Genomic DNA, 27897 nt, shown 5'->3' with positions numbered 1-27897 from the left:
TTGCAGTGTTATTGTGATTCTCAACACACACACACACAAAGCAGCAGTCCTTTACTCCTAAAACTAACTTCACTTTTAAAAAATATGTACATTAGAGGTCTATAATCTTGAAGCAGGATTATCTCCCTAGTTTTGTTCATGCACAACCAGTAGAAAAAATAAAAACTGTGGCAGTGAATCAAAGACTTCAGGAGGAGCTCTCTAGCACTCTGAATCTTATCAAACGTTATTTATGTAGCTCTATTTCTTCCTATACCGAGTACATCTATAACGGGCATTGAAGCTAAATGTTTCCTTTATGTCTCCTTGTATTGTTGAATTTAAGAAATCTGCACATAGCCGATATTTAATTACATGACCAAAATTCCAGATAACTCTGATCAAATCAATCCTCAGCAGGAAATTCAATAAAGGTACATTTACACAGCAGTGTAATTTTGGAATAACTCATATTATTCTGAAATAACATAGTGCGCATCGACACTACAAGCCTTTATTTCGAAATAATGTTGAACTGGAACATTTCTTACTCCGATTCGTGAAACCCTCATTTCACGAAGAGAAGTCCAAGGAAGAGTGCACGCTCAGACTTCCTGCAGACTAGACAGCGCCAAAAGCCAAACTATGCTATTTCAATGTAAGCTCTGCAATTGATGTAGCTCAAGTTGCGTAGCTCAAATTGCATAGCTCACAGCTTTAGCCCTGCTGAGTAGACGCACCCTAACAAAGAAAGAAAAACAATAGCAAAAAGTAATGTGACTCCAATTAGTGACAATCTTATTCTAAAAGATTTTCTCATTAAGGTTTAATGCAGTTTCATGGGGGTCAGAGGAAAAGGGAGGTCAAGCCAATAAATAAAAGGTTTACAGCTAGTGCAAGACTTACAAATAGTTTTTTTTATTAAAAATACATAAATCTGAAAATATATTTATCCCACCCTAAGATTTGTTCTTTTCTGGGAGAGCGAAACAACAAATAAATATAATTGCCTTCAAGTGCAGCTATAAGTCATCCAGGAAAAAAAAACCAAAATCAAGCCTCCACAAACATAATGGTCCTAATTATGCTGGACTCTATATATGAAGGGGTAAGGAAGCAGGCCCGAGGATTCATACTGCTTCACTGGTCAGATACTGGAAGCACTGGCTCCGCTCCTTGCTAGCACTGCTATCAATGCTACCCATGAGGAAGAGACAAGGAGCAGGGATATGGCTGCATCCCAACCGGCAAGCTGACCAGTTCTAAGGAGTTTATGCAGCACCTATGACAGTGGGTGATGGAGCTACTTTGATAGCATATAGTAGCCCCAGGAATTTTTCTAGCTGACTCTGCGATAATTCCCACTGGGCAGTATTGTGTGGAAGGAAAGAAGGAACAATTGCTTCCCCCCATCAAAAAAATTGTCCATGTTATTTCCTCTCCATCCCTAAAAATATTGCACTGAAATTTTGGCAATTTGAAAGTTGACTTAACTGTCCTTTAGGGTTTGCAGTGCAGTTACCTCTGACTTCAAACCCTTCAGAATTTAGCTCACAGCTTTGCATAGAAAGAGGCAGAAAAGAAATTAATGTAGTCACAATCTCTCAACGAACAAGTTAAGAAATTTGGAACATGAATTATCAGTCTGTTTATTGTTCTATTCTCCCCCCCCCAACATCCCACACTTTTAGAAAGAGTGCATGTCAGTAAGCTGTCTCATCTTCATCCCACTCACCAAACAGCCTTAATAAAAGGTTTCCCTGATAAATTGCTCATTGAACACAAAGGGAAATCTCTTCATTGTATAACATTTTCTGTCTTTAAATGGAGCAAATATTGTTATGATATATGCTAGACCTTACCCTTTAGGACTCCCTCTCAAATCTCAATTTATTGCAAACATATGCAGCAAAAGATTAGTAACAAACTGACATGGCTTATTCATTTTCTGTAGGAAATCTGTTTGTATTAATTGTTCTACCCCTATGAATACAGGAAAAAATTACCTGTGTATCTGGGGGGAGGGGAGGGATATTAAGTTCCAATACTGGGGAAAAAACCGGGAGTTACTTGAAATAGCAATAATCAATAAAAATACCAGTGGGCTACGTCTAGATTGCATCCCTTATTCGTAAAAGGGATGCAAATTAGACGTATCGCAATTGCTAATGAAGCGGGGATTTAAATATCCCCTGCTTCATTAGCATAAAAATGGCTGCCACTTTTTTCGGCACGGAGCTTTGCTGGAAAAAAGCACCAGTCTAAACACAGATCTTTTGGAAAATAAAGCCTTTTCCAAAAGATCTCTTATTTTAAGAGTAATAAGGGATCTTTTGGAAAAGGCTTTATTTTCCGAAAGATCCGCGTCTAGACTGGCGCTTTTTTCCGGCAAAGCTCCGTGCCGGAAAAAAGTGGCAGCCATTTTTATTCTAATGAATCCCCACTTCATTAGCAACTGCAATACGTCTACTTTGCATCCCTTTTACGAAAAAGGGATGCAATCTAGACGTAGCCGTGGTGAAATCTTGGCTCCAGCAAAGTCAATGACAAAAAACCCTTATTGATTTCAGTGGGACCAGGATTTTACATTAGAACTCTTAGGGCGAGGGAATAGCATTAGAGAGAAACTCAGAAATACCCATGAAGTTTGGGTTTGGCTCAAACAGATAAAGAGATTCTGAATTTTTAAAGAAAAGTAAGACGGTTAGGTTAGTCTTTTTCACAATGGAAAAAAAAAGAAAAAGACTAGCCTTTTCCCTTTTGTGGGGAAAAGAGCAGCTGAATGAAATTCCATTAAACACACCTGTATGGGTCAAGCTATATTGCTTTCTGCAGTTACTGTTCTAGAGAATGGCTACACCTGTGATTCTAATGGCAATTATTTGTAGGATTCAAGGATATGAGTTAGTTTCCCCTTTGATTAAGGATTTGCTTTGTAAATGACAGCTTTATATACTGCTGCCATTATAGCAGAACACTCTTTATACAAAAGAGTTTTTTAAACCAGAAGAAAGTCCTCCTCATATAAATCAATGTTGTTGTTCTTTAAGAAGTAAAAGCTCTGTTTACTGGAGTGAAGTTATGCAGAAATAGAATTTCTTTTATTCCTGGCCTTCGAACTGCTTCAGCAGTTTCTTTGATCTTGCTTGCCCACCCTGTCTACTCCACTGAATTAATTCAGAATCAAAAACATCCCTCCCTTGAGCTAAGGCGGCCAATTTCCTAGTCTTTGGTGGTTTACATGGACTAATGTGCCTTTAAGTCCTGAGCAAAGAGCAACCACTTGCATCACGTACTTTGAGGACTTATGTTTCAGACATCTGAGAAGCTTATCCTAAGAGTAGAGCTTGTCTTGGAAGTGTCTAATCCCCAGTTTGCCACATGTGATGTGCTCACAGTTAGTTAGCATTAAGAAAGTTGACATATTTCTGATTTTTTTTTTCCATCAAGAACATTCAGCAGGGAGTCTGGTATATTAGATTTAAAGAGGCAGGTCTGGATTTGGTCTCAATTACACAAGGAAAAGAAAATCCATAATAATTCCACTGAAGTTATTCTTTCCCTGCTCTGCCCCCAAGTTTACAAATGAGTGTACACACCGAACACAGTGCACATGCTGCTGAAAACAAAACAAGTAATAGTCTGAATGCAGCCTGGTAAAACAGAGATCAGAATTTCGAAAAATGTCCATAATATTAGAAGATCAAACTGTTAATTAGGACTTGGTTATTCATCAAAGCAAATAGGAGTTTTCCAATGGGCTTCAATGGCCAAAGAATCATGCCCTATCTGACTACAAATGCATAGAATTAATTACATAGATCAACTAACTTTTTTGTCTGTATGGGCACGTCTACAATGCAGAGCAAAAGTCTCATTAAGCTACGCAACTTGAGTGACATCAGTTGCATAGCTGAAGTCAAAGTACCTTAACTTGGCTTTTGGCGCTATCTACATAACAGGAAGTCAAAGGAGGAACACTCTTTCTTCAACTTCCCTTACTCCTCATGAAATGAGGATTACCATGAGTTGGAGTAAGAAGTCCACCATCTTTGATTTATTTTGAAATAACAGCTTTCTGTTTGGACGCACACTTCGTACACACTTGGACTGAGGTGGAGATGGACGTAGGAGACGGATGGGTTGAGAGTTTCTGGGTTAGGCTAAAAGGGGTAAAAAACAAGGGTGATGTCATACTAGGAACCCTGGCCAGTCAGAGCAGTCCTCCACTCAGTGCTGCGGAACCCCAGCCAACCAGAGCAGTCCCGTGGCATGGCAAGACTCTGGCCAGCCAGAGCAATACCCCACCCATGATGCAGCAAAATTACTTTTACTTAACTTATTAACAGAAATAAAACAACTGTGGAGAAAGAGGAAGTCCCTGGTGAGATATGCAATGTTCCCGATCGGCATCAAATTCTGACTGAGAGATCAGTTGAATTTCAGTTTAGATCTTTACGAAGAGTTTCCTGTTCCCAAGAAGGAGGTTGTTCCTGTGTGCCTCTCAGGGTCCCATCTGCAGGTACCAAATCTATTGTCTGATCTTTAGACTGAGTATAATTATATAGATTACTTATGCATTTCCAGTTACCACCTCGAGGGCTGACAGGTCCTTGTCCCAGGTCAGGTCCAGTATTTACATTTTATGGTTGGGAATCTTCTTGTGCACAGTTGTAACACTCACAATGTAAGAACTCTTGTATATTCAAAAATACAGTTAAGTAGAAGATTTACGTGGATTGCTTGGGACCTTAATCAATTCTTGTTTTTTGGAAAATAAAATGAAAATGTACATGCTTCATTTGAATCATTGCTCTAGGGTGGGTTTGGGGATGAGGAATTTGGTATGCAGGATGCCCTGGGAATAAAGGATTACCCCAGTCCTCTCTCTCACTCAGATATATAGTAGATAGCTCTGATAGTTCTCCGGTTCTCCAGCCCTGCCTCCTCCCATAATGGGGTTATAGCTATCCTGGTTCCCATCTCTGCCCCCTTGCTGTCCCTTGTGGTCATTATACCGTATAACTGCCAAGCTACTTTAATATAAACCTACTGTAACTTATTATAATAAACATATAATCAACGCCATAAGGAAATAATGAATCTATAAGACTATATATCTGGAGGCAAGAAAGCAGGTTAAATATATAAATTCACCTCCCCCACACTTTACGAGAGATACCACACCCTGCATTAGATTTTCCACAGTATTTCGAAGTGACTTGTAAAGGACTTTCTAATGTACTGGTATTTATTAATGCTTCTTATTTCTCTTTCAAAAGTTATTTGTCAAAGAGTAATGTTGTTCTTATTTTTATTCATTTGTGGATTTCCAAACTTTAATGAGTATGATATCATACCTAAAAATTAAGTAAAATGTAATTTGGAAAGCAAATATATAAGTATCACATTAAATCAGAGGTAGGCAATAAGCAATTTGTGGCCTGGATGCAGTTTGCCAAGGTTCACCTCTTGCAAGCCACGGGGTGCTTTATTTACCTGTGCATCTGCAGGTAAGCAAAGTTTCTGGCAGCCCAGCAATGGTGAACCCTGGAAGACTGTGTCAAACCTGCAGGCTGCTTATTGCCTACACCTGCATCAAATAATACTTCATACCTTTAAAAAGCTTCAGAAACATGTCAATTGCTCTTAACTTACCTGACCAATGAAAATGTTGTAATCATCAATTTATAGACTGACACAGAAGAGTTAAGTAACTTGACCAAAATCTCAAAAAATGATAGTATAAACTTGCATTATTAATACTTCCCATCTTTAATTGTTGTGTTTAGATGTTTAGCACACACCTGGTTGAATAGGAATGTATGTAATCACTCTCTGTGAACAATATGTGTGGCTTATTCCCATTTACTATTTTCCATGTAGATCTGCCTACACTGAGGTTATTAGGATACTTTCACACCATCTATAATACTGCTGCAGGTTCATTTGCACTAGCCATTGTGCGCAATGAGGATTACCCACAGGTGATTTTATTTCCATAGGGTCTAGCCCTACTTTGTGCTGGTTACAGCACAGTGTGGTTAAAAAGAGAAAACAGAGGCAGCTGGTCTACATTAGCAGGTATTTCATGGAGCTACACTATTGTTAGTACAGCCAGTTCATGTTGGTGCCTGGGAACTAAGGCCCTGTTCTCATAAAGATTGTCTGAACTAATAACTGGGGTACTGCTCATATAGGTCTTACAATTTTAATAGTATATTTGCAGTAGAGCTGAATTTAACGGGATTTCCTATTTTTTTTACTCTGGTGTGGTCACCTACACCTGAGCAAAGTGGGTGCAAAATGCTACTCCTGGTGTAGGTGGTGAAACCTGCCTTTGTAGTATTCTAGATCTATTCTCATTGGTGTGACTCCACAAAGGCCAAGACAAATCAGGCAGAGAACCAGTCTGAAGAACAATCCTTGTTCTTTCACCAATTTGATGACTCGCACTCCCTCTATCTATTGTTCCCCTTAACAATAAGAAAAGAAAAACATAATGATTATTTACCAGCTGGCAAAAAGAAGGATGCAGACAAAAGATGATAAATGCCTCTTATATGTTTATTATTCTTATCGAAGAAGTTACTTTTGACTACATTTTTTCTGTATGTTAGTGAGCCAGCTACATAGTAGGGCCAGAGTAGTTATTAGTTTTGGTAGCAAAAGCTCTTTCTTCTGTCCTGGTGTTCAATTGGTCAGACACATACCTAATGTTCTAGCCTTTGTTTTCACTAACACCCTGAGGGTGCCTCAGTAGAATTTGTTGAAACATTTATAAGCCCAGTTTGCATATGGAGGAGACACGGTGCTTATAGACCACCGTGATCTTTCTGGAAATGCTCATCAGGAAATCTGCAAAAGGCTTCCAACCAACATTTTCCAAAAGTGCCTCATGAATTAAAGTGTTTCCGTCATTGGAACCCCAATTTAAAAGACCTTTAAGAGATCCGATTTTCAGATTGTCCTACCTGAATACCCTGAAAATTAAGTGCAAAATCACTCATAATGTTTGCATATCTTAGCCAATGCTTATTGCTGTTATAGGACATAGTAGGACATAATAGCCTGCTAGAAACACAAGGTATCTACAGTCCTGGGGTGGGCTGAACCTCCTGGTTTTTTTTTAAAGCTAACTCACTGATTTCCCACTATATTGTCAAAGAAATAGGAGTGAAAAAGCCAACCCTTTAAAAAAGATACATAAGTACTGTGGTTATTTATTGCATGTTTGAAAATGGCTGTACCATTCACAGAGTGATGACAAAGTTGGAAAATTTCATGAAATGATGCTTGGAAGCTTTTTCTGCAGCATTCATATCACTGAAAGGATCTTTTTTCATCCTGCTGCAAACTGTTCACAAATTGAAAGCCAGACCTTATTTCACCCACATCTGCTCCTATATTACTAGCAATATTGATTGAAGATAAAAGACCCACGCACCAGATATATACAGTTCTATAAGTACTACTGATTTGTTTTTCTATTAAACATAGTTGATTCCTGAACTTTTAGTCTACTCACTATCAAGGAATCAGTTAATGATGTTATTTAAAGGATTCATCTTTACTACATATTAATAACATACCAGACCCTCTGTTGATTTAGTTTATAATGCATTCGGGAAACATTGCATCCAGACAACACTGCTAACATAATAAGATAGATTCTAGAAGTTCCTGTTGCATGGCCAGAATGGTGTGACATGTCGTGCACAAGAGCCAGGCTCTGCTGCACAGGGTTTGGCAAAAATCCTTTGGTCAATCCCGTTCCTGCTTCCTACTCAAGCTATCCAGAGCTAACTTCCCAAAAGAAGTGTGATGGGATTAGGTAACAGAAGAATCATAGTCTGTGCCACCCCTATCTACTTCAGTAACTATAGAATGAATGGCAAACTACCATAAAGAAGGTGGACCCACTGCTGTGAGAAACACACCCACACATCTCAGTAACTCCTGCCGGGCACCCTTCAACACTGCACATGCAGTCAAGGAGAATTTCATTGGCTAAACACAAATATTCGTGTTTAGCACACCATTTCTTAGGAAGGAACAATTGCTTTATGATTATGATAGTGGATTGTGACTCAGATTCGAGTCCCTTTTCTTCAATAGATGTTCTTTTGCGAACTTGGGCAAGTCACATAATAGCTCTTTGCCTCAGATTCCCTTCTGTACAATGGAAGTAATACTTCTCTTTCTCATCTTTTGTCTCTTGTCAATTTAGACTGTAGCTTCTCAGGGCAGCAGTGGTCCATCATGATGTGTATGTACAGTGCCTCACACAATGCATCCTTTGGACAAAAATCAAAAATAATTATTCTGAATAATAATGGTATTTAAAAGCCTATTAAATGTTGAAAATATTTTAACAGCAACACCGCCATTTGATCCACTTGTCAACTACTTCATGTTCTCATACTCCTTGGTCATGCAATTATCTACCCTGCCAAACCTATCCCAGTAACCGAGGAAACATGTTTTTTTCCCTTATTGTTTTTCTTTTACATTTGTTTTCATGTTAGGACCAGAGGGGCTCTGGCATGTGTTCAGGATCACTGGCATTAAGCCAACAGGGCTTCTCCTGGGGTCAGAGAGTCCATACTATCAGATCCTGAGGACAGATATGGTGCTGTGGTTTTCCTGATGTTTCTGGTACACTGATTTATTAGAAGTTATGTATCTTCTTCCTTCTGAGTGAACTGAGTAAAAAATTACATTGAGAGACAACTATTGATGGCTGCAATAACATTATGTATTTGGGATCTTAACAATGCACCTATCATTTAAAAACATACACTGCTTCATTTTCATTTTCTCTTAGCCCTTCCCTGAATCATGATTTCAATGTGTTTCTGGAAAAAAACAGACATAGAGATTTGTGTTATAAAGATCTCATAACACTGCAAAGATTAAACTTTCAACAAAATATCTGTTCTCTAAAAGAAAATGATGCTTTCCTTATTTGTGGTTGTTATTTACAAAGGATAGAGAATGAAAGGAAAAGGCATTTGGATTTCAGAGCTGTAAAAACTAATTCACACAAGAACATTATTAGAGTAAGCCTTTCAGATCTAACTGTGCCTAAGTTCTAAAGTGAGCTAAAACTCAACAACCTCCATTGAAGTCCAAGTCTTTTATGGACAAGTCTGCAATGCCAGAACACCTGAACAACTGAAACTTAGCCATTACCCAAACTAACTCTCAAATAATTATTTAATACCCACAAAAACGATATATTTGGAGACCTTCATTTTCTCAGAAGAGCTGCAATACCTTCCTTTTGCTTCAGTGATTGTCACTTCACCCCTTTCTCGCTCATGAAAAGATAGTTCTATTGAGGTCTTTGTATCTGAGGTTTGCTTTAGTAGAAATAGGTAGTGTGTGTGTGTGTGTGTGTGTGTGTGTGTGTGTGCGCGCGCGCGTGCGCACATTCTAAGTAGCTTTCTATCCATTTGTATGCCCTGAACTGTGTGGATGGGTAGGGCTCTGAACACCACTAGACTTATGCATGTGAGCAAAATAGGGGCAAATCTTTGGCTGCATCAGTTTGCACCAGCTAAGGATCTGTCCCATAGAATTTATAAAGTCTTAGAGACAGCATAGGTTATATTCAAACTCTTGATTTTTATGCCACTTTCTGACAGTGTAACCCAGGGATGTGAGTGGATTTTCCACATGCAAGTGACCTAGTTTTCCTAAACACCCAGAACCTCTGCTGTTGTTGGCTGAAAGGAAGATATGGCCAGGGCACCTACTAGATATGCTAATTAGGTAATCCCCAGTGCAGTACCCCATTGCACATCTCCCATGATGTTCTATATATAAATTAAAAATGCCCTGGTAGAACCCAGTGGGAGGCTGGTGGAAGGCACTCTTCTGACTTCTCCAGGTGATACAGCTGTCAATCTTGCAAGGGGACAATTTGGCTCATTCTTGCCCCAGTGAGGGCAAATTGAGCCCGATGGTGAGGTCAAATAGAGCTGCATACAGGCCACATGCAGAGCATTGACTTCTTGAATTAAACAGCCAGAGCAGAAAACCATCATTTTATTCCAACAAAGGCTGAACACTGGCCTTGCTGATTGAAATAACAGGGAGAAATATTTCCTTTTGTTTCACGTAAAACACAAAATCTAAAAAAGAAATGATTAATTCAAGAGTGGATTCAGACCCACTCTACAGAACTCCAAAAGCACACATTTATATCCGCTCCCTGCGCACTGCTCCCCAGCTTACACCCACTCTGCAGCGTGCCAAGCATTCTACCCATTTGATTTTCTACCTTGAGAACAATTGGGATTCACCAATTGCTGGGAATATGAATCACCTTACTCATTCACAGGGAATAATGAATGTTTATCAGAGATTTAAAGTGTATGATTTAAAGTGTATGTACTACCGACCAGCTAAGTAGTAGTTCTGCAGAAAAGGACCTGGAGGTTACAGTGGATGAGAAGCTGGATATGAGTCAACCATGTGCCCTTGTAGCCAAGAAGGCTAATGGCATATTAGGGTGCAGTAGGAGGAGCATTGCCAGCAGATCCAGATAAGTGATTATTCCCCTTTATTTGGCTCTGGTGAGGCCACATCTAGAGTATTGTGTCCAGTTCTGGGCCCCCCACTACAAAAAGGATGTGGACACATTGGAGAGGGTCCAGCAGAGGGCAACCAAAATGATTAGGGGGCTGAAGCACATGACCTCTGAGGAGAGGCTGAGGGAGTTGGGTCTATTTAGTCTGCAGAAGCGAAGAGTGAGGGGGGATTTGATAGCAGCAATTCTAAAGGACCTGGGGTTCCCGGCTGCTGTTGCCACTATTGCAGCATCGGCAGTGCCTGGAGCCCTGGGCTCTTTAAATAGCTTAATGGTGCATCCTGGGAAGCATTGACAGCTTCTTGCTCCAGCTCTGCTCCTTCCATCTGAGGCTCCACCCTTTCTGGGTGCATGGAGCTGACCCCCTGCACCTGAGTCCAGTGTGGCTGCCGGCTCCCTGGGTCCAGCCATTGAACTTTGAGCTCTGGCTCCTGCTAACCTTACCCTTCTTCCCCCAGTCTCCATTGACTTGGGCCCACACTGTGTCCTATATCCCTGGGCTTTGGCTGCACATCAGAAAGCTACAGTCCCTGGCTTTAAGTTTCGTTCTCCAGGTTAGGTCTTGTACCTCCCTACTTACCTCCCCATCCAGGGCTGAATTTATCCACTAGCTTGCTGGGATTGAGTAAATCTGTGAAAATAGATATTTGTATGTTTGTTGATATCATATTTTCATTGCCTCCCAGCTAACTTGCAAATCTAAAAAAGAAAATGAAACCAAAATGCAAAGGAGGCGATAAAATACAAGAATATAAAAAGCACCTTATCTGTGTTTCTGTTCTGTTTTGGTCCAGTAAAGAGTAAATACAACAGTACTTTAATTTTGAATTTGCAAAAAATCCACACCCTCCATAAAGAAATTACAATGATTTGGATGTGTATATGTGAATATTTTTTTCTTAAAGTTAATTAGGTATTTTAGGGAAAATTGTCAGAGCAGTCACCTGCAAGAGTTTGTGGCCACACTCTGGGGCTACCAAAATTTTGTTGTGAGACTCCCTGGTTTAGGATCACCCAGAGCATGAGCTCTTGCATAATAGCCCTGACCATCTTGCGTAACAGCCATTGATGCCTCTATTCTTTATGAATTTACTGAATTGTTTTATTGAACTATAGGTTGCACCTCTCCAAACCGGGATGCTCTGATCCAGCAACATCTGGACCATGGATGTTCCTGGCCCAGAGTGTCCCAGTGGAGCTGTCAGCTGGGAGCCCTGCTGTGGTAATCTGGCTTGGTGGTGGCAGGGGCCAGTGCAGCAGCAGGCTCCAGTGGGGCTTACTCCTCCCAAAGTCCTGTTTAAGGGGGACTACATATGAGCTGTGGTTCAAGCAAAGGAGAGTTGAGAGGAGCGAAGATTCCACTCCGTCTTGACTGATCTGATGAGAACTCCTTTCTCCATTTCAATTTCCTTTAACACAGTCTGGAAAAAACAAAACAACATAGCTGTAAATACCACTTGAGATGAAACCTCAAATGAACTTTTTATGTCCGGAACTAGCCACCCTCAGTCTGAGCTGAGGAATCCATCCCCATGCCAGCTCTCCATGATTAATGACAGTGACTGCAGTGCATGTACTTTCTTTTGTTAGGCAATTGTTCCATTAATTAAATTACTTTCCAAGAAGTATGTAAATATGTGCATGTGTCTATAGCACAGGTGACATTATCTGTATATGTAAGACATTATCTGTATATGTAAGACTTCACACTTGTTATATTGGTAAGTGTATAGATGAAAAGATCTGCAAGAGATAGTTTTGAATTGAGTTGGCACTTTTAGTTATTAAGCAATTGTCTAAGATTAATGGGTAGCAGGTTTAAAACTAATAAAAGAAAGTTCTTCACAGAGCGCACAGTCAACCTGTGGAACTCCTTGCCAGAGAAGGCTGTGAAGGCTAGGACTACAACAGAATTTAAAAAAGAGCTAGATAAATTCATGGAGGTTAGGTCCATAAAAGGCTATTAGCCAGGGGGTAAGGAATGGTGCCTCTGGACTCTGTTTGTCAAAGGCTGGAGAAGGATGGCAGGAGACAAATTGCTTGATCATAGTCTTCGGTCCACACCCTCTGGGGCACCTGGCACTGGCCACTGTCGGCAGACAGGATACTGGGCTAGATGGACCTTTGGTCTGACCCAGTATGGCTGTTCTTATGTTCTTATCCAGTAATTATGCATGTTCTTTACTTAAGTGTGTGAATAATCTCTCTGAGACTGTACTCCATGTGCAGTGACACTGAAGTCATGAAAACACTCCAATTTTTGGATTTTTCAGGGTTCAGACATCTAACTCCTTGAAGGTGCCTATGAAAATCCCAGCTTACTTACTGTACATTTGGTCTCACAGAGCCAATCCAGTTGTTTGAGGCAGTCAGATGAAATAGAGTAAAACAGTTCTGTTCTGATATTTTAGCTAGTGAATACACCTGAGTATCCAAACACCTATCAGTTGGAAGTTGAGAAATGGACACTAAGTGTCCTGATTATTGTTTTGTCTGTTTTTGTATTATTTTGGGAAAAAATAAGGAAATCACTTACATTTTCCTACACCACAAAGCAAAATACTCCTCTGCTGAATGACTGATTTTTTTTATTTATTTATTTTTTTGGATTAAAGAAACAACAGACAAAACAAACTATAACTATAAAATCTCATGCGGGAAAGAAATTCAGAACACAGTGTCTGAAACATTCTGCATCGGAATTGATAAACAAAATGTCAGCTGCCACACAACCACCAGCACGGAAACTCATCGGTACATAAAGGTGCAGGATCAAGAATAGAGAATAATCACATCTTACTTCAGTTACTTAGCTAGGTACATAACTATGACCTAGTTGGTAAGCCCTGCTCTACACTACAGAGTGATTTCAAAATAACTCCCCTTATTTTGAAATAACTAGCGGAGCGTTCACACTGCCAAGCCCATAGTTATTTCAAAATAACAGGCTTGTTATTTCAAAATAGCGCTACAGTGGACGCTCAACTCCTGCTATTTCAAAATGATTGGTCTCCAGAGACCTCTCACAGATGCCCTTACGCCAGATAACTCCACTGCTCCCCTTCTCTAAAGAAGGGAAAGGGGATGTGGCATCAGAAGAGACCTGCTATCCCCGTGCCAAACAGCACCCCTGAGTGGAACGATGAGCAACCCCAGTGCTCCCTCTGCACCCCTGTAGGCTGCCAGCATGTCCATAGCATCTTCTGATGCCCCTGGCCAGGGGTGAAAGAGGGCACCAGGCTGGAATGGTGCGGAGATCTTGGATCTCATCAAGGTCTGGGGCGAAGAGACCACTATCCAGGATCTCCACACCAAGAAGCACAATGCCAAGTTCTACAGCAGGATGGCCGCCAGCCTTGCAAACAGAGAGCACACCAGGACTCTGGACCAGGTCCGAATGAAAATTAAGGGACTCTGGCAGGCCTACACAAAGGCCAGAGAGCAAAGTTCCCACTATTGGGCGGTGCCACACACCTGCCGCTTTTATGAGCAGCTGGATGCCATCCTGGGAGGGAGGCATGTCAGATACACACGCATACACCTGTCGTCGTCAGCTCCAGCCAGGATACTCCCAGCATCAGCCTTCACAAGGGGGGGTTTGTAGAGGAGCAGGAGGAGGAGCAGGCTAGCTAGAGCACCATGCCCACCAACCAGGAGGTCATCATCAATCTGGAGCCAATCTCCCCCCATCTCAGGATGTCTCCCGGGGCTCAGACAAACCCAGCAAAGGGACTGCAGGTGAGTTCCATAACTTTCCCTATCCACATGTGTGGGGCAGGCAGTGGGCTGTGAGGAGCTGGGTACTCCTCACTTGACCTTCTCAGCCTGGGGCTCACACAACAGCTTATGCACAAGGAGCACCAGTCCAGAGCACTCATCCCCATGACACTCTCACACAGGAACCCTTTGCTCCTTCTCAGAAGGTTTCTGCACAGGCCTGCCTTACTCCTGACTCCGTAGTGGGACAACTTCCCATGACAAGTCACCACTAAAGAGGCTGAGGTCATGGAAACACACAGAAGTTCCACACATAGCACAGATTGACGCCCGCATTTGGGTAGCATCTGCTCCCATCCAAGTGCAGAGAAGCGGAGGAGACTGATTCCTCACAAGGGATCCTTCCAGGAGGAGGAAAAGAAGGAAATCCCAGTAGCACTCTCTCTGGGAAGCAGCCACTGCCACTCACACACACCTCCTCCTCTCCAGGTGGGCAGGGATAGAAGTTCTCTCTCTATTGGATGCTGCCAGTGCCAGACCTACTGTGTGTGGGACTCGGAAGGAAGCCAAGATGCTCTATCCCCCCCTCCTACCAGCAAGCTCCTGGCCTAGCTAGCACTTTCCCATACTTGCTTGTTGCTGGCATTTGGGGGAAGCAAGGCTCCCCGGGACATCTGTGCCTCTGCAGGAAAGTGCCCGCTGTGTAAGCAACAGATGGCCTTGCTCAAAGCACATCACCATCGTCTGAACCAAGACCTTTGGTGCCAGCTCAGAGACTAGGGCTAGGTTTCATGCACAGTGTCTCCTGGGATGACAAACCTTGTCACTTTTTATCACAGCTGGCCCAGCTGCAAAGGTGGCATGTCCAGCACCTCTAACGCCATCAGCATGACTCCGTGAGATATGCAGGCAGGAAAGAAGCCACGAGGACCTGCTGCAGGAACAGATGGCCATCCTCCAGTCCCTCATCCAGAACTTTGAAGAGGAGCACCAGGAGGGAGCCACCGACTACGAGGAGTGCCAGACTAACTGGGAGCTGAGGAAGGCCAGCTGAGGAAGGCCAGGTGGGAGCAGCCGTCATGCCAGCACAAGGCCATGTGCTCCTCGATAATATCTGTCATGGAGTGCATGGCCTCGTGTATAGAGTGGGCCACCAGCCACCTCCCCACCCCTACCCCCCGACTCCCTGCCAATTCACCCAACTCCCTGCACCCACCTCCCCAACTCCCTGCTCTCCCCCCAACTCCCCACACTGCACCCCACTCCCTGGCTTCTCCTAGCCCCCCAGGTGCCACTGGGGTCCCTGAACACGTGGCAGTGGACCTCCCGAACAGGTAGCCGAGGCAGGCACCAGTCCTGGCCCATTCCTGAGCCCCTCTCTCTCCTCCTTCCCTCTCTCAGGTTCTTTCTCCAGTCCCTCCTTTGTTTAATATCCCCCAAATAAAATATGATGGGTTGTTTTTTTTTTTTTCAAACAGAAAAGATTTCTTTATTTGGTCTAGAGGGGAAGGTGGGCAGAGGTGAGCCATTCACAGAGCTCCAGGAAGGTGGTCTTCCACATGCAGAAGTTCTGCATACACTTCTGGTCATCTCATCGTTGCATGATGATGTGGCCCCACCAATGGGAACTGGTCTACTTCCACCAGAAGCGGCATTCCACAGTGTCCAGGGGATATGGGGCATTTGGTGCATCAGGAGCACCAGGCCCTGGGTGAAGAGGTCCCCCCCATCTGGGCTGGTTGTCATGCTCCTGAATCACCATGCGGGCAGTGTAGATGAACTGCACCATGAGCCCCGTGAGCCTGGCACTGCTTTGCAGCAGCTCCGGCTCCATGTAGTCAGTGCTATGGTGTCTGCAAGGGCAACAAGAGCACACAGTGTGAGTTTGGTGTGCCAGGAGTGTGTAAGCGGAGGAGAGGTGACTTGTGAGATGTGGTTGTGGAGACAAGCCCTTTCAAGTACAAGTCTTAGCTAGCCTCAGCCAACAATTGCAGGAAATGACTGTTCTCCTGGTGTCCTCCCCAGAGTGCTTCCAGGGGCTTTAAATGTGATGCCGGCTGTAATCGGTGTGGATGTGCTATTTCAAAATAATTCTGCGCTATTTCGATGGTGCCTTGTAGCGTGACGACGCTATTTCAAAAATAGTTATTTCGGTAGTTACTATTTCAAAATCATTTCCTAGTGTAGACATGCCCTCAGAGAGCACTGGATGGTACAAGTCTGAAAATACAGCATCTCTAGGGCAGAAAGGTCTTAGATTTAAGATTTTTACATATATTCCACATTTGAGACCTGACTGTAAAGATACTGCTCAGAAGTTACCACCAATGCAAAAGTCATTGGGGGCTAAGATTTACAAAGTATTGATAGCTACATAGATCCTTTCAGGATCCTACCCTTACTGCATCATTTCTGGCACATCTCAGCAGGGAAAAATAAAAGGGTATATTTCACAGCTGTGATATCATCCCCACAAGCTATATTTCAGCAAGAGCTGCTCTAAAATCTCTCCCATGACACTACAGTTGTGAAATATAACTGGCTTCAAGTGCAGAAAACTCCCCCGCAGGAATAATTGTTTCCTGGCAATTGACGGAGGACTGTTCCTTTAAATGACTGGTGCGAGCCCTGTCCATGTTGTTCTGCTCTTGCCAGCACTGCTGAGGAAATGTTATGTACAGGAGCACAGAGATAATGCCCGTCTGCAGGATTTGTCCACAGGGGTAATGAAAAGAGTGATGGGGATGCCTGACACAATGATGATTTCCACTATCCTGTGCCCCAATGGCACATCCAGACTGCACTAATGGGTAAATAATAGGTTTACTCATATGCTGTGTGCCATACCTCAGACCTTTCCTCCCCCATAAGGGGACCCATGTGCACACAGCCAGAACTAACTTATCAGTCATTTCACATCTGCACTCAAAGCAAATATCATGACAAGCATGCTGTCGAATGGCCGCTTGCCAGGGCTGCACACAGCCAGGGTATTAATTAACTCACCTGTAGAATTTGCAGTCACACTCTAAAGCTTGCTGTCAGGAAGACTCCTGAACAGGAAATGAGAATTGCAAGTACTGTGGGAGATGGAATAGTCTACTTCTTACCACACTGGAGAACTGACCCATTTGAAGGGACCAAACACTGAGGTTGTGCATGAGAAGGCGTGTACCTTGGAACAGCGGTGAGCAGGAGGAGTCTTAGGGTATATCTGTGCTGCAACTGAAGAGGTGATTATAGCTCAAGTAGGCATAGCTACACCAGCTGCAATCTAACCCATGCAGCTAAAAACAGGAGTGACACTATGAGAGGCCAAAGGGTAAGCATGGGCTGTATAGGCCCACTTAGAATCTTACTTGCATTCTTAGTATGCACTGAAGCACAAGCTGCCATATCTTCCCTGCTATTTTTAGCCCTTCTAGGTAGATTAAAGCTACTTGAGCTGCAATCACACCTTCAGCTGCAGAGTAGATATGTCTATACTGAGTCTAGAGGGCGTTTAAAGGGGTGTAACATAAAAATGGTGCGGACTGGAAGAAGGTATAAAGTATACCAGTTTCAGTCTGTCTGTCTGCCTAGCTAACTGCCGCAGCACTTATATAAATATTGCACTTACTATTATTCATTCAAATGTCTTACACATTACAAAAGACACAGGATTATTTATTTCTCGCTATCCATTCCTCCAGTCAGTCAGACATCTTTCTTTGCAATTGTAGAGAGGTGATATATGTTCAGTGGACTTATTCTCTGATTGCTACATCTGCAATTGATGGAGTAAATTCAGCCCCAGCTGACACAACTCCCAAAGGACAGCAAGGCTATAGTGTTCTTATTTCTCTAATGAATGTTAGTAAGAGCTAAGTGCAAAAATCCCCTATGCGTCAAGAGGGAACTAGACACGGCATCTCAGTATTAAACATGCCCTTTTCATTTCTCCTGTTAAAAATGTTTTAGCCCAACATAGACTTTTTATAGGTTAACTGTTTATTGTATTGTATCTTGCAGAGTTGTAAAAGGGCATTAATTTAAACAGTATTATTCCATTACTAGGTATGCCTCTAAAAGAGTTAAATGGTATTTTTATATAGAAAATGGTTTAGTCACAAAGAAATGTTAAGAGATTTGAGGTTATTTCATGAACAGTGACAGAATGAAAAGAGTGGCTAACATAAGACACAGTGTATGGTTTTCCACCCAACACAGTAACTGAATCTCAAGGATCAAATTCTGCCCTGCGTACATGTTTGGAAGCAAAGAGATTTCAATTCAGGGCAGAATGGGACTCTTGATAGATATTATTACCTGACCAGAAATTGGTGAAATATTTACAACAAAACCCAAAAACTATATTCTCTTCTGCTCTGGGATTTTGATACAATGTCATCATAAAAATCTTCCTGTGCAAACATTTTGGGAATGCCACACTGAATTTTAAACAAACTCAGAATGATTTGTGATTTATATTGCGACTGAACAAAATAAGTTCTTGCAGTTCATTTTCAAAAATAGGTGAAATTCAGCTGTTTCATCCAAGGTTTGTTCTGGATTTGTTTGAGCTAGAACTGGACAAACTAAAAACATTTTGTAGGAAATTCATGTCTTTCTCATTTGTATTCAGTATTCCTAAATGGTCAATGTTCATTATTCATGTTGCATGGTTGGTCGCCTAAGTCACATGATATCATTTCTGCTCCTGGATTGAATGTCTGAAACTTAAACCTAGGAAATAACAGACACATTTAAAAACTGGAACCCATTTTTGAAGGACACAAAATTATTCATTCTGAAATTCATGCAATTTTTAGGGTTTTTGATCATTTTAACAAAGATAGTACCAAATAATGGCTACTAATACCTCACAAATCATAATGAACTATCTCCATGCTTTTATTCATATGTATAGCTAGATATAAATACAGATATTTAACTAGCACTAATTTGTACCTAAAATTCAAAATTAAGCTTAGGCAGTAAAATAGGTAAATCAAAATATTCAGCCATCACTCTGAAAAGCAAAAGAGTTTCACACATTTCTAGTACTTGGGAGAGCCTAACAACTGTACCAATTTATCCAATTATTTCACTAACCCTTTCACCTGGACTGGTACCCTGGGGTGAAATCGTGGCACAAGTGAAGTTGATGGCAAAACTCTCATCAACTGGAATGTGAACAAGATTTCACCTCTGATATAGTGATTCTGTCCAGTCATGTTCTTCAGACACTTCCATCTTTATGGTTTCTGTACTCTTCCCAGTAGTGTGTTTTGTGATGTGACCACAATCTCTCACATGAAGTGTGATCTGACTGAGACCACCAAACTCAGTTGGATCCTGATATCCAGACATGAAATAGACAGTGAAATAACTCACTTCAGCTCATCAAGATAGTAACCCAAACTAGTATTTTTAAGTAACGGAAGAGAGAGAGAAAATAAGTAGCAGAACTGCTTCCTCATACTCAGCTCAGATATTATAGTCAGTTTATCTGAAGGACCACTTGCAGTATTTTAGAACTGAAAGCAACTTAGAGCTTTTCAGCAATTACAATTACTGATCTACCCTTTTGGCTTATTTACTGCAGCTCTGAATCTTAAGTACTTCTGCAAATGCTTGATATGTTGTCATTTTTCCTTCCAGAGACCCCTTGAGACTGCAGAGAACATTAAAGAAGGAAGAAGGAATGAATCTGGATTCAGTGCAGTAAAGTAGATTGCTTTGAGGCCAAGAAAGAAATCACTGCATAGAGACACAGAGACGTGTTTGTGCTGTCATGATGATAACTTACCATTGCTTCTGGCTGCTGCTATGGGTTGGTCAGCCTCATCAAAGTTTTTCAACTCCTTTATCCAAAAGGACTAGGGGTTTTCTGGAAAAGGAAAAGATTTTGGAACTGTCTGGAAATAACAAGAAGGAACTTATTCGTTCCAAAAGGAGCTGGATGTGGAATCAGTTCTTTCTCTTGGAGGAATACACGGGCTCTGACTATCAGTATGTTGGAAAGGTAGGAGTTTTTTCAACACAGTTATGTTCTGATTTTGAAGTCTTTTGGATGCCAGTTGTAATGATTGGGCAGGACTGATGTACTGTATATTTCAAGTGCTGCTTCTTATATGGTCACTTTGTTATGACGAACAGTTCAGGTGAGGCAAATGCAACATGAAGCTGAGCTACATTAAAAACAACAGAGAGAAAAGAAAATCCACCAGTCTCACAATTGAGGCCCACAGCTATTCCCATTTATTTGTTCTAAAACTTTTTTGCCTTGAAATGAGGAATGCAGACTTATATACCTTAGGAAATTCTGGGCTAGATTCTCAGCTGATGTAACCCATCTCTCCATTGACTTTAATGGAGTCATACTAGAATATACCAAATGAGTATGTGGTCCATGGTATTTTAACTAAATGCATAATGAATGTGTGTGTGATCTCCATGAAGTAAGTCAACACCTGTGTCAAGATTATAAAGAGGCTAAAATTAGCGTACACTATACACTTGACGTGCCCTTATTTTGACAAGAGTTCTTTCCATTTGTCAAAAAGTAGCTACCATATTTCAATGCTCATTCTTCACTTCATCTTCTCTGCCACTGCCATTTTCTTATGATGTTTGGGGGGTCCACTGAAATCTCAATGCTGTGGCACATGCAGTATGAAGGGCACTACTGGAAGAACATTTGCCATGCCAAGCTTGGCACGTTAGTAAGTGACAAACACTTCGGACATTTTGTGTGATCAAAGAATGGCAATAGCTAGCCTCTTCTTCTTGACTATGCTGCTCCCCTTGTGTTGTAGAGTCACAGCTACACCTTTCACTGAGACTAGAGAGCTCCTCCCCAGAAGGAGTGAGCTAAATAGAGAGAGGTTGGAGGAGGGGGAGAGAGAAAGAGAGAGAGGATAAATAAGTCCTGGCTTGACAAAGCCCTGTCTGGGATGACGGGCGGATAAAGGGCAGGGCGAATGGGGCGGCCGCCCCGGGCCCCGTGCTTCAGAAAGCCCTGCACATGCGCCGTGGCGCCGCTGCGAATGCGTATGGTGTCACTGCGCATGCGCCGTGGCAAAGGGGGGGCCCCGCGGAATTATGCTTCCCGGGGCCCCGCAAAATGGTCATCTGCCCCTGTGGGATGATATAGTTGGGATTGGTCCTGCTTTTTGGCAGAGGGTTGGACTTGATGACCTCTTGAGGTCTCTTCCAACCTTATGATTCTTTGATTCTATGATAAGAAGAAGCTAGGAGAGCGGACAGCAAGGAAAAAAGGAGGATGAGGCAGCAGCTTGGAGGAAGAAAGACTTAAGAGGGAGAATGAGAGGGAAGTTAGAAATGAAGAAATGGGGAGCAAAAAGTAGAGAAGGAGAAGATACTCATAGAGAGAACCAAAAATGAAAAGACTAATGATGAGAAAGGGGAAAAGAATGAAAATGCAAAGTAAATAGTAAGGTTGGTTTTTTTTTTTTTTTTTGATAGAGCCATAACATTGTAGGAAAAAACCCTCTATGGACCTATAAAACAAGCAAGTCTGATGTGAACTCACTGAGAGAGAATAAATGTGGAGGGCCAGAATGTTATTTTTAGAGTTACTCTTATGTCTGTGATTTGCACTTTGTTATACTTACTGTGGCAAAGCATGGAGATGACACATGATATATAAATGTCATTGATTCTGTGTCCCTGGGCTGTTCAGAAGTGGCCTTTCACACATCTTTGGAGTGCCAGAGCTGCTCACGCCCTTGTCTTTGAACAATTAGCCAAGAGGCATGAAAGAGCAGCCATTTGTTATCAGACATAGTTGTGTGTTTGAGTAAGGATAAAGAAAAGAAATAGCTGAATGGCTACAAAGTAACCATGCAGTTTTACTGAACAGATAATTTTGACCAGTGTGGACTAATGAAGATTAACCAGCTTACTTTTATTTAATATGTTTTATCTCAAAGAGTGGAAGCCTTAACCAATGATCTGTAAAAGGTAAAAAATAGATTTAAAAAAATGTTTGCTTCTTTATGCTGTATAAAGTCAACAACAGCACAAGGTGTACATGGGAAGAATTGGCTTGTATTTTAGGTTTAAAATTCAATTCTTTCTATTCTGTTTTCCTGGGAGACCACTGATGGCTGTGGAACCGATTGAGCTTTGACATCACAGACATCTTGCACATTACATCTGATTTAACTGAAAGGAAAAGCTAGTTTTACTAAAACTGTTTGAAGAGCTCTTTATGTTTATCATCTATCTAATTCAAACACCTGAATAAAAAGCTGTCATTCCACACTTCTGCCCCTTCATTTATCGCTACATGCTACAAGATCATCATTATAGGAGCAGAGTGGTTTTGTGGGCAAAGATCAGATTACTTTGGATTGTGGTGGGAGACAAGAAAGGAGTTTTGAAGTAGAAGAAAAACAGAGAGAAAACATAAAAAAAAATTGAGGATGTTCAACAAGGACAAGTGTAGAGTCCTGCACTTGGAACAGAAGAATCCCAAGCATTGTTACAGGCTGGGTACCGACTGGCTAAGTAGCAGTTCAGCAGAAAAGGACCTGGAGATTACAGTGGATGAGAAGTTGGATATAAGTCAACAGTGTGTCCTTGTAGCCAGGAAGGTGAATGGAATATTAGGGTGCATTAGGAGGAGCATTGCCAGCAGATATAGAGAAGTGATTATTCCCCTTTATTCAGCTCTGGTGAGGCCACATCTGGGCTGTGTCTAGACTGGCCAGTTTTTTCCGGAAAATCAGCCGCTTTTTCAGAAAAACTTGCCAGCTGTCTACACTGGCCGCTTGAATTTCCGCAAAAGCACTGACGATCTCATGTAAGATTGTCAGTGTTCTTGCGAAAATACTATGCTGCTCCCCTTCGGGCAAAAGTCCTTTTGTGGAAAAGGGCCTGTGTAGACAGCTCAGATTTGTTAACCGCAAAAAAGCCCCGATCACGAAAATGGCGACCAGGGCTTTTTTGCGGAAAAGCGCGTCTAGATTGGCACAGATGCTTTTCCACAAAAAGTGCTTTTGCGAAAAAGCATCTGTGCCAATCTAGACGCTCTGTTCCGAAAATGCTTTTAACAGAAAACTTTTCCGTTAAAAGCATTTCTGGAAAATCATGCCATTCTAGACACAGCCCTGGAGTATTTTGTCCAGTTCTGGGTTCCCTCACTATAGAAAGGATGTGGTTGTATTGGAGAGGGCCCAGCCCTATGATTCTATGAAAAAGGAGTTAGAAAGGGAAAAGCATATTGAGACTGAGGCCGCATAGCTAAAAGTCTAAGGGTGAGAGATGGGCGAGATGAAGGGAAACCCAATCACCAATAATATTGCAGCAACTGAAGTAATAATACATCCAGACCCCAAATGTCAGAGCTGATTCTACACAGCAGAGTTATGTCCACACTGCAATCATGTTCTTTAAAAAAAAATCAAAAGAACAGAGAGTTTTTTTCCGACATTGGTAATCCTCATTCTACCAGGAAGAAGCCTTTTTCTGAAAGAGCTTTTGGAAAAAGGCATGTATGGATGGGAAAGAAGGAGTTCTTTCAAAAGAAGAGGAAAGAGAAAAAAACACAGGTGCCCTGGTGGCCACTCTCCATCCATAGTAATCACAGCTGAAATGCAAGATAGATCCATTAAGTGTGAATGCTATCTTTCGAAAAAGCAGATTGCTTTTTTGATGCGCTTTTGCTGTATAGATGCTCTCTTTCGGAAGAAGTTTTTCTGGAAGATCTCTTCTGGGAAAGCTTCTTCTGAAAGAAACCTACAATCTAGACATAGCCCCAGCTACTCTACTCCAGGTGGGTCCATCTGGCCTAGTGGGAGGAAGGTCAAGGGAAACTGGAAGACCTTTATTTACCTCTAGCTACTAGCTGGCCATGGGTGCTTTGGGAAAGGAACACCAAAGCAATCCTTCCAAGAACATGTTAAGACATATGAGAGGGATGGTAGGAAGCATGCACAGCCTCTAACCATGCTGTACATATTCTACAAATCAAAAATACATAGGGTGAAATCCTGCCCTGAAAACGTTGCCACTGACTTTAATGAGTCAGGAATGGATTCTCTTTTACATCAACATTGAGATTAAGATAAAAGTCTACATGTGAGAGAGGGAGAAGATAGAAATCAGGGAGCAGTAAGGATATTATAGGTTGCTTTGGGTCCAGATTTTGACAAGAACTCAACATCCAGAATCAGGGGCAAATTTTGGTGAGGAGGTGGAAGTTAAACACTTTTCAACACTGCCCCTGATGGTGGATGCTGAGCTCTTGTGATAATCTGGCTGTTCACTTGTCTGAAAGATTAGGTGACAGCTTCCTCTGAGCCTGACAGTGCTCCACCCACTCTCCCCAGGCCCTGCTCTTACCAGATCCTTTCCTGCAAACCTTGAATTCTGCCCCAGATCCTGCCCCCACCTCACCCCTTCTCATCCCGCCAGCATCTTTCCTTCCTTTCCTCTGAGCACACCCTGTCCCCCACTCCTCCCACTTTCTCCACTCTGTGAAACAGCTGATTGCTGTGGGTGTGTGGCCCTTGGAGAGAAGGGCGGGAGTTGATCAGTAGGGCTGCCATGTGGTGGGAGGTGCTGGGGAGCTGGAGGTAGCTGGCTGCCAGTGCGTATTAAGCACCCACTAATATTTTTTCCATGAGTTTCCAAGTTTTTTGGAAACATTAATACAGCTCCTCTATCAGTTTGGCACTGCTAATTTATCCTCATTTTACAGATATGGAAATAAAAGCACTCAGGGTATGTCTACACTACCACCCTAGTTCGAACTAGGGTGGTAATGTAGGCAACCGGAGTTTCAAATGAAGCCCGGGATTTGAATTTCCCAGGCTTCATTTGCATAAAGCCGGGCGCCGCCATTTTTAAATGTCCGCTATTGCGGACTCCGTGCCGCGCGGCTACACGCTGCATGGACTAGGTAGTTCGGACTAGACTTCCTAGTCCAAACTACCGTTACTCCTCGTGAAACGGTTGTGTGTGTGTGTGTGTGTGTGTGTGTGTGTGTGTGTGTGTGTGTGTGTGTGTGTCCTAAGTCTTTAACTGCTAAGACACGAAGTCTCGTAGCAGTGGGCAGCCAGAAGGCTGAAAGGAGCCCCGAGAGTTTAACGTCCATGTCTTTACTGCTAGGACCGGGGTCCCGTCACAGAGGGTGGCCAGCAGACCAACAGACGCCCCGGTTTGTAGGAAGAGCTTATTACACCTAAGATTTTAGCTGCTAGAACACAGGGTTCCTTCGCAGCGGGCAGCCCAGGAAAGGCTGAAAGGTGCCCCAGCGGACCCTGTCACCTGGGAGTGACACAGATCCAAACGCCAAGCTCTTCCTATAACTGTCCCTTTATGACCGGCTGAAGTTCTTTTAAATTGTGCTTGGTTCTATTACAGCAACTGAAGGAGTCAGGTCAAAGCTTAAACAGTTACAGGTTTATTAAAGGAACTTATAAATCATATGGTTACAATGGCTATTGCTCTATTTCTTAAATGCTAGCAAATATATATATATATAGATCTTAAAAAGTGGTTACAGGAAAAAGGTAAAGATAGAAAATAGAACACTATGTGTATATATATATATACTCTAACACTATGTATATATATACTTAAACAAAGGACCACATCCAGGTACAATTTTTACCCCCTTCTGTGCCTCTCGACTCCAGCGTGTCAGGCCAGGGTCGGTCTCTCAATTCCTAGGAAAGACTAATACGAGGTGGGCGTCCCCTTGGAACCTCGGGAGATCAAACACCTAACCCGACCAGCAGATAGATGGTAAATTGACACTCAGAGTAAATATGCTGCTGGACCCTTCTTTATACCCCTGGGGGCCCGTATCCTCTTTCTTATCTAAGATGCCAAATTGTACTGGTCCGTTTTGTGGCACCAGTTCTTACAAGCAAGTTTCAAGTTAATTTACACTTGCAAGAGAGATAACTAAATTGTGAGTACTAGACTTTTTTTACTGGGCGAGAGATTCCTCCCCCTGCGGACGGCTGTGTGTTCGTATCAATATGGGTTAAGTCAAGGACACTCCTTGGCAGCCTCTTGGTCAGCAATCGGCATATCTCTGTTTACAACCATTCACGGTCACACAGCCTGGGCCTTCTGCTCTGTGTGCCCTGCATGCTCCAGGCAAGCAAAAATGGATGTTACAAGGGGGGTTCCTTTCTGGCTACAACAGCTCTTATTATCTAGTTACTTCACTTCCACCTTTCATTCCCGTGTATTCCACTATAGGTTAGTCCCAGATATAATCACAGAAGGCACTTTTTAAAAAGTTTGGGGCTGGAATTATTCATTGCACTGCTGATTAACTTGCAAGCTGTGGCTATTTGCTGGAAGGTGATTGATGGGTAGGATGACACTTTGACCTGAAGATGTCCTTTCTTCTAGTTCAAGTAATACAACATTTCTCAGGGGCTCAGTCCCAAAATAAAATAAAAGGAGTATGTGAGCATAAAATACAGATGTGCCCAGTGCCACTTTATTGCCTAAAGCATAAATCAGCATAACTTTGAGTTATGTTTACAAAGGAAACTGAATGTACAGGTACCTCCTTAATGAAATTAAACAGGGTTAGGGGGAAATGTTTCTTTAAAACCCAGAGGGAACTTGGAATGTGCGTGCAGTCAAGGACATATACATTTTTTTAAGATTAAACTACAGGATGAGAATGAGATAATATATAGATACTGTGTCATTCAAAGTACACATTATTTATGCCTTTAACAAAACAGTATCTTGGGCTACCTGATGGCCATCAAAAAATATCTGCAACATATGTCCATTCATTTACAGGATAAAAGTAGATCTGGCAAAGCTTATCTTTGCAAGTTATTGTCTAATAAGGGAATTGGATTCCTCTTTTTTGACTGAAGAAAGGTCTGAACAAATCTTAAATCTGATTTATCCACCACATAATAGCTCCCAGCATTTGTTGATTTTTTGATAACATGGAGGACAGTGGTGGAATTGCCTTGTCACAGTCTGGCACTCAAAAGTACTCCTAGCCTTGCTTTTCATCAGTGCTGTGTCTTACTGATGTTCCTCTAATTCAAGCATCATGTTTGCCTGTAAGCTAGTGGATGTTGCTATCCATACAGCCCATCATAAAAAATCATCTTCTACTGACATCTCTGTTTTTCTAGAAAAATAAAGTTAAAGACTCTCCTCTGCACTGTGGTTTGACAATGCAGAAAGAGTATAGCATAACTTTGGCCAAAACAAGAATCATTTTGTTTAGGCTCAATTTCTACCTCTTTGGCTATAATAGAAAGTACTGCTAGGAAAGAGAGATACTATAATGAGTTCATCTTTGGCTGTCTCTTTCAGAGACAATTGGAATAGCATGTTCCCCTGAAGACATGTACCTTACCCTTTTGTTTTGCAGTAATACACTAAAAGCAGATTAGATGCAAGGATGGGTGACAGGAGAGGGGATTACCTGTTGTGTTCCTCCCTCTGGGGCATCTGGTATTGGCCACTGTTGGCAGACAGGATACTGGGCTAGATGGACTGTTGGTCTTATCTAGTGTGGTCATTCTTATGTTCTAAGGAATTTCACTCACACACACCAAAAAAAAAAGTGCTGTTCCAACTTTGTGTCTCCAAAAATG

General features: G+C 42.1%; 1 protein-coding gene across 3 annotated transcripts in view; it reads left to right on the top strand.

The window, feature by feature from the left end:
- The window catches only part of CDH6 (cadherin 6), a 139370-nt gene that overhangs the window by 40877 nt on the left and 70596 nt on the right, over positions 1–27897 (top strand). For all 3 annotated transcript variants that reach the window (XM_075921411.1, XM_075921412.1, XM_075921413.1), the window contains one exon: positions 19937–20300. In XM_075921411.1, coding sequence (XP_075777526.1) covers positions 20070–20300 — 231 coding nt within the window. In that variant the 5' untranslated portion in view covers positions 19937–20069. The remainder of the gene's footprint in view (positions 1–19936; positions 20301–27897) is intronic.

The sequence above is a fragment of the Pelodiscus sinensis genome, chromosome 2 (genome assembly GCF_049634645.1).
Source record: "Pelodiscus sinensis isolate JC-2024 chromosome 2, ASM4963464v1, whole genome shotgun sequence".
Classification (NCBI taxonomy): Eukaryota; Metazoa; Chordata; order Testudines; family Trionychidae; genus Pelodiscus; species Pelodiscus sinensis.
This window is presented reverse-complemented; position numbering and strand designations above follow the sequence as displayed.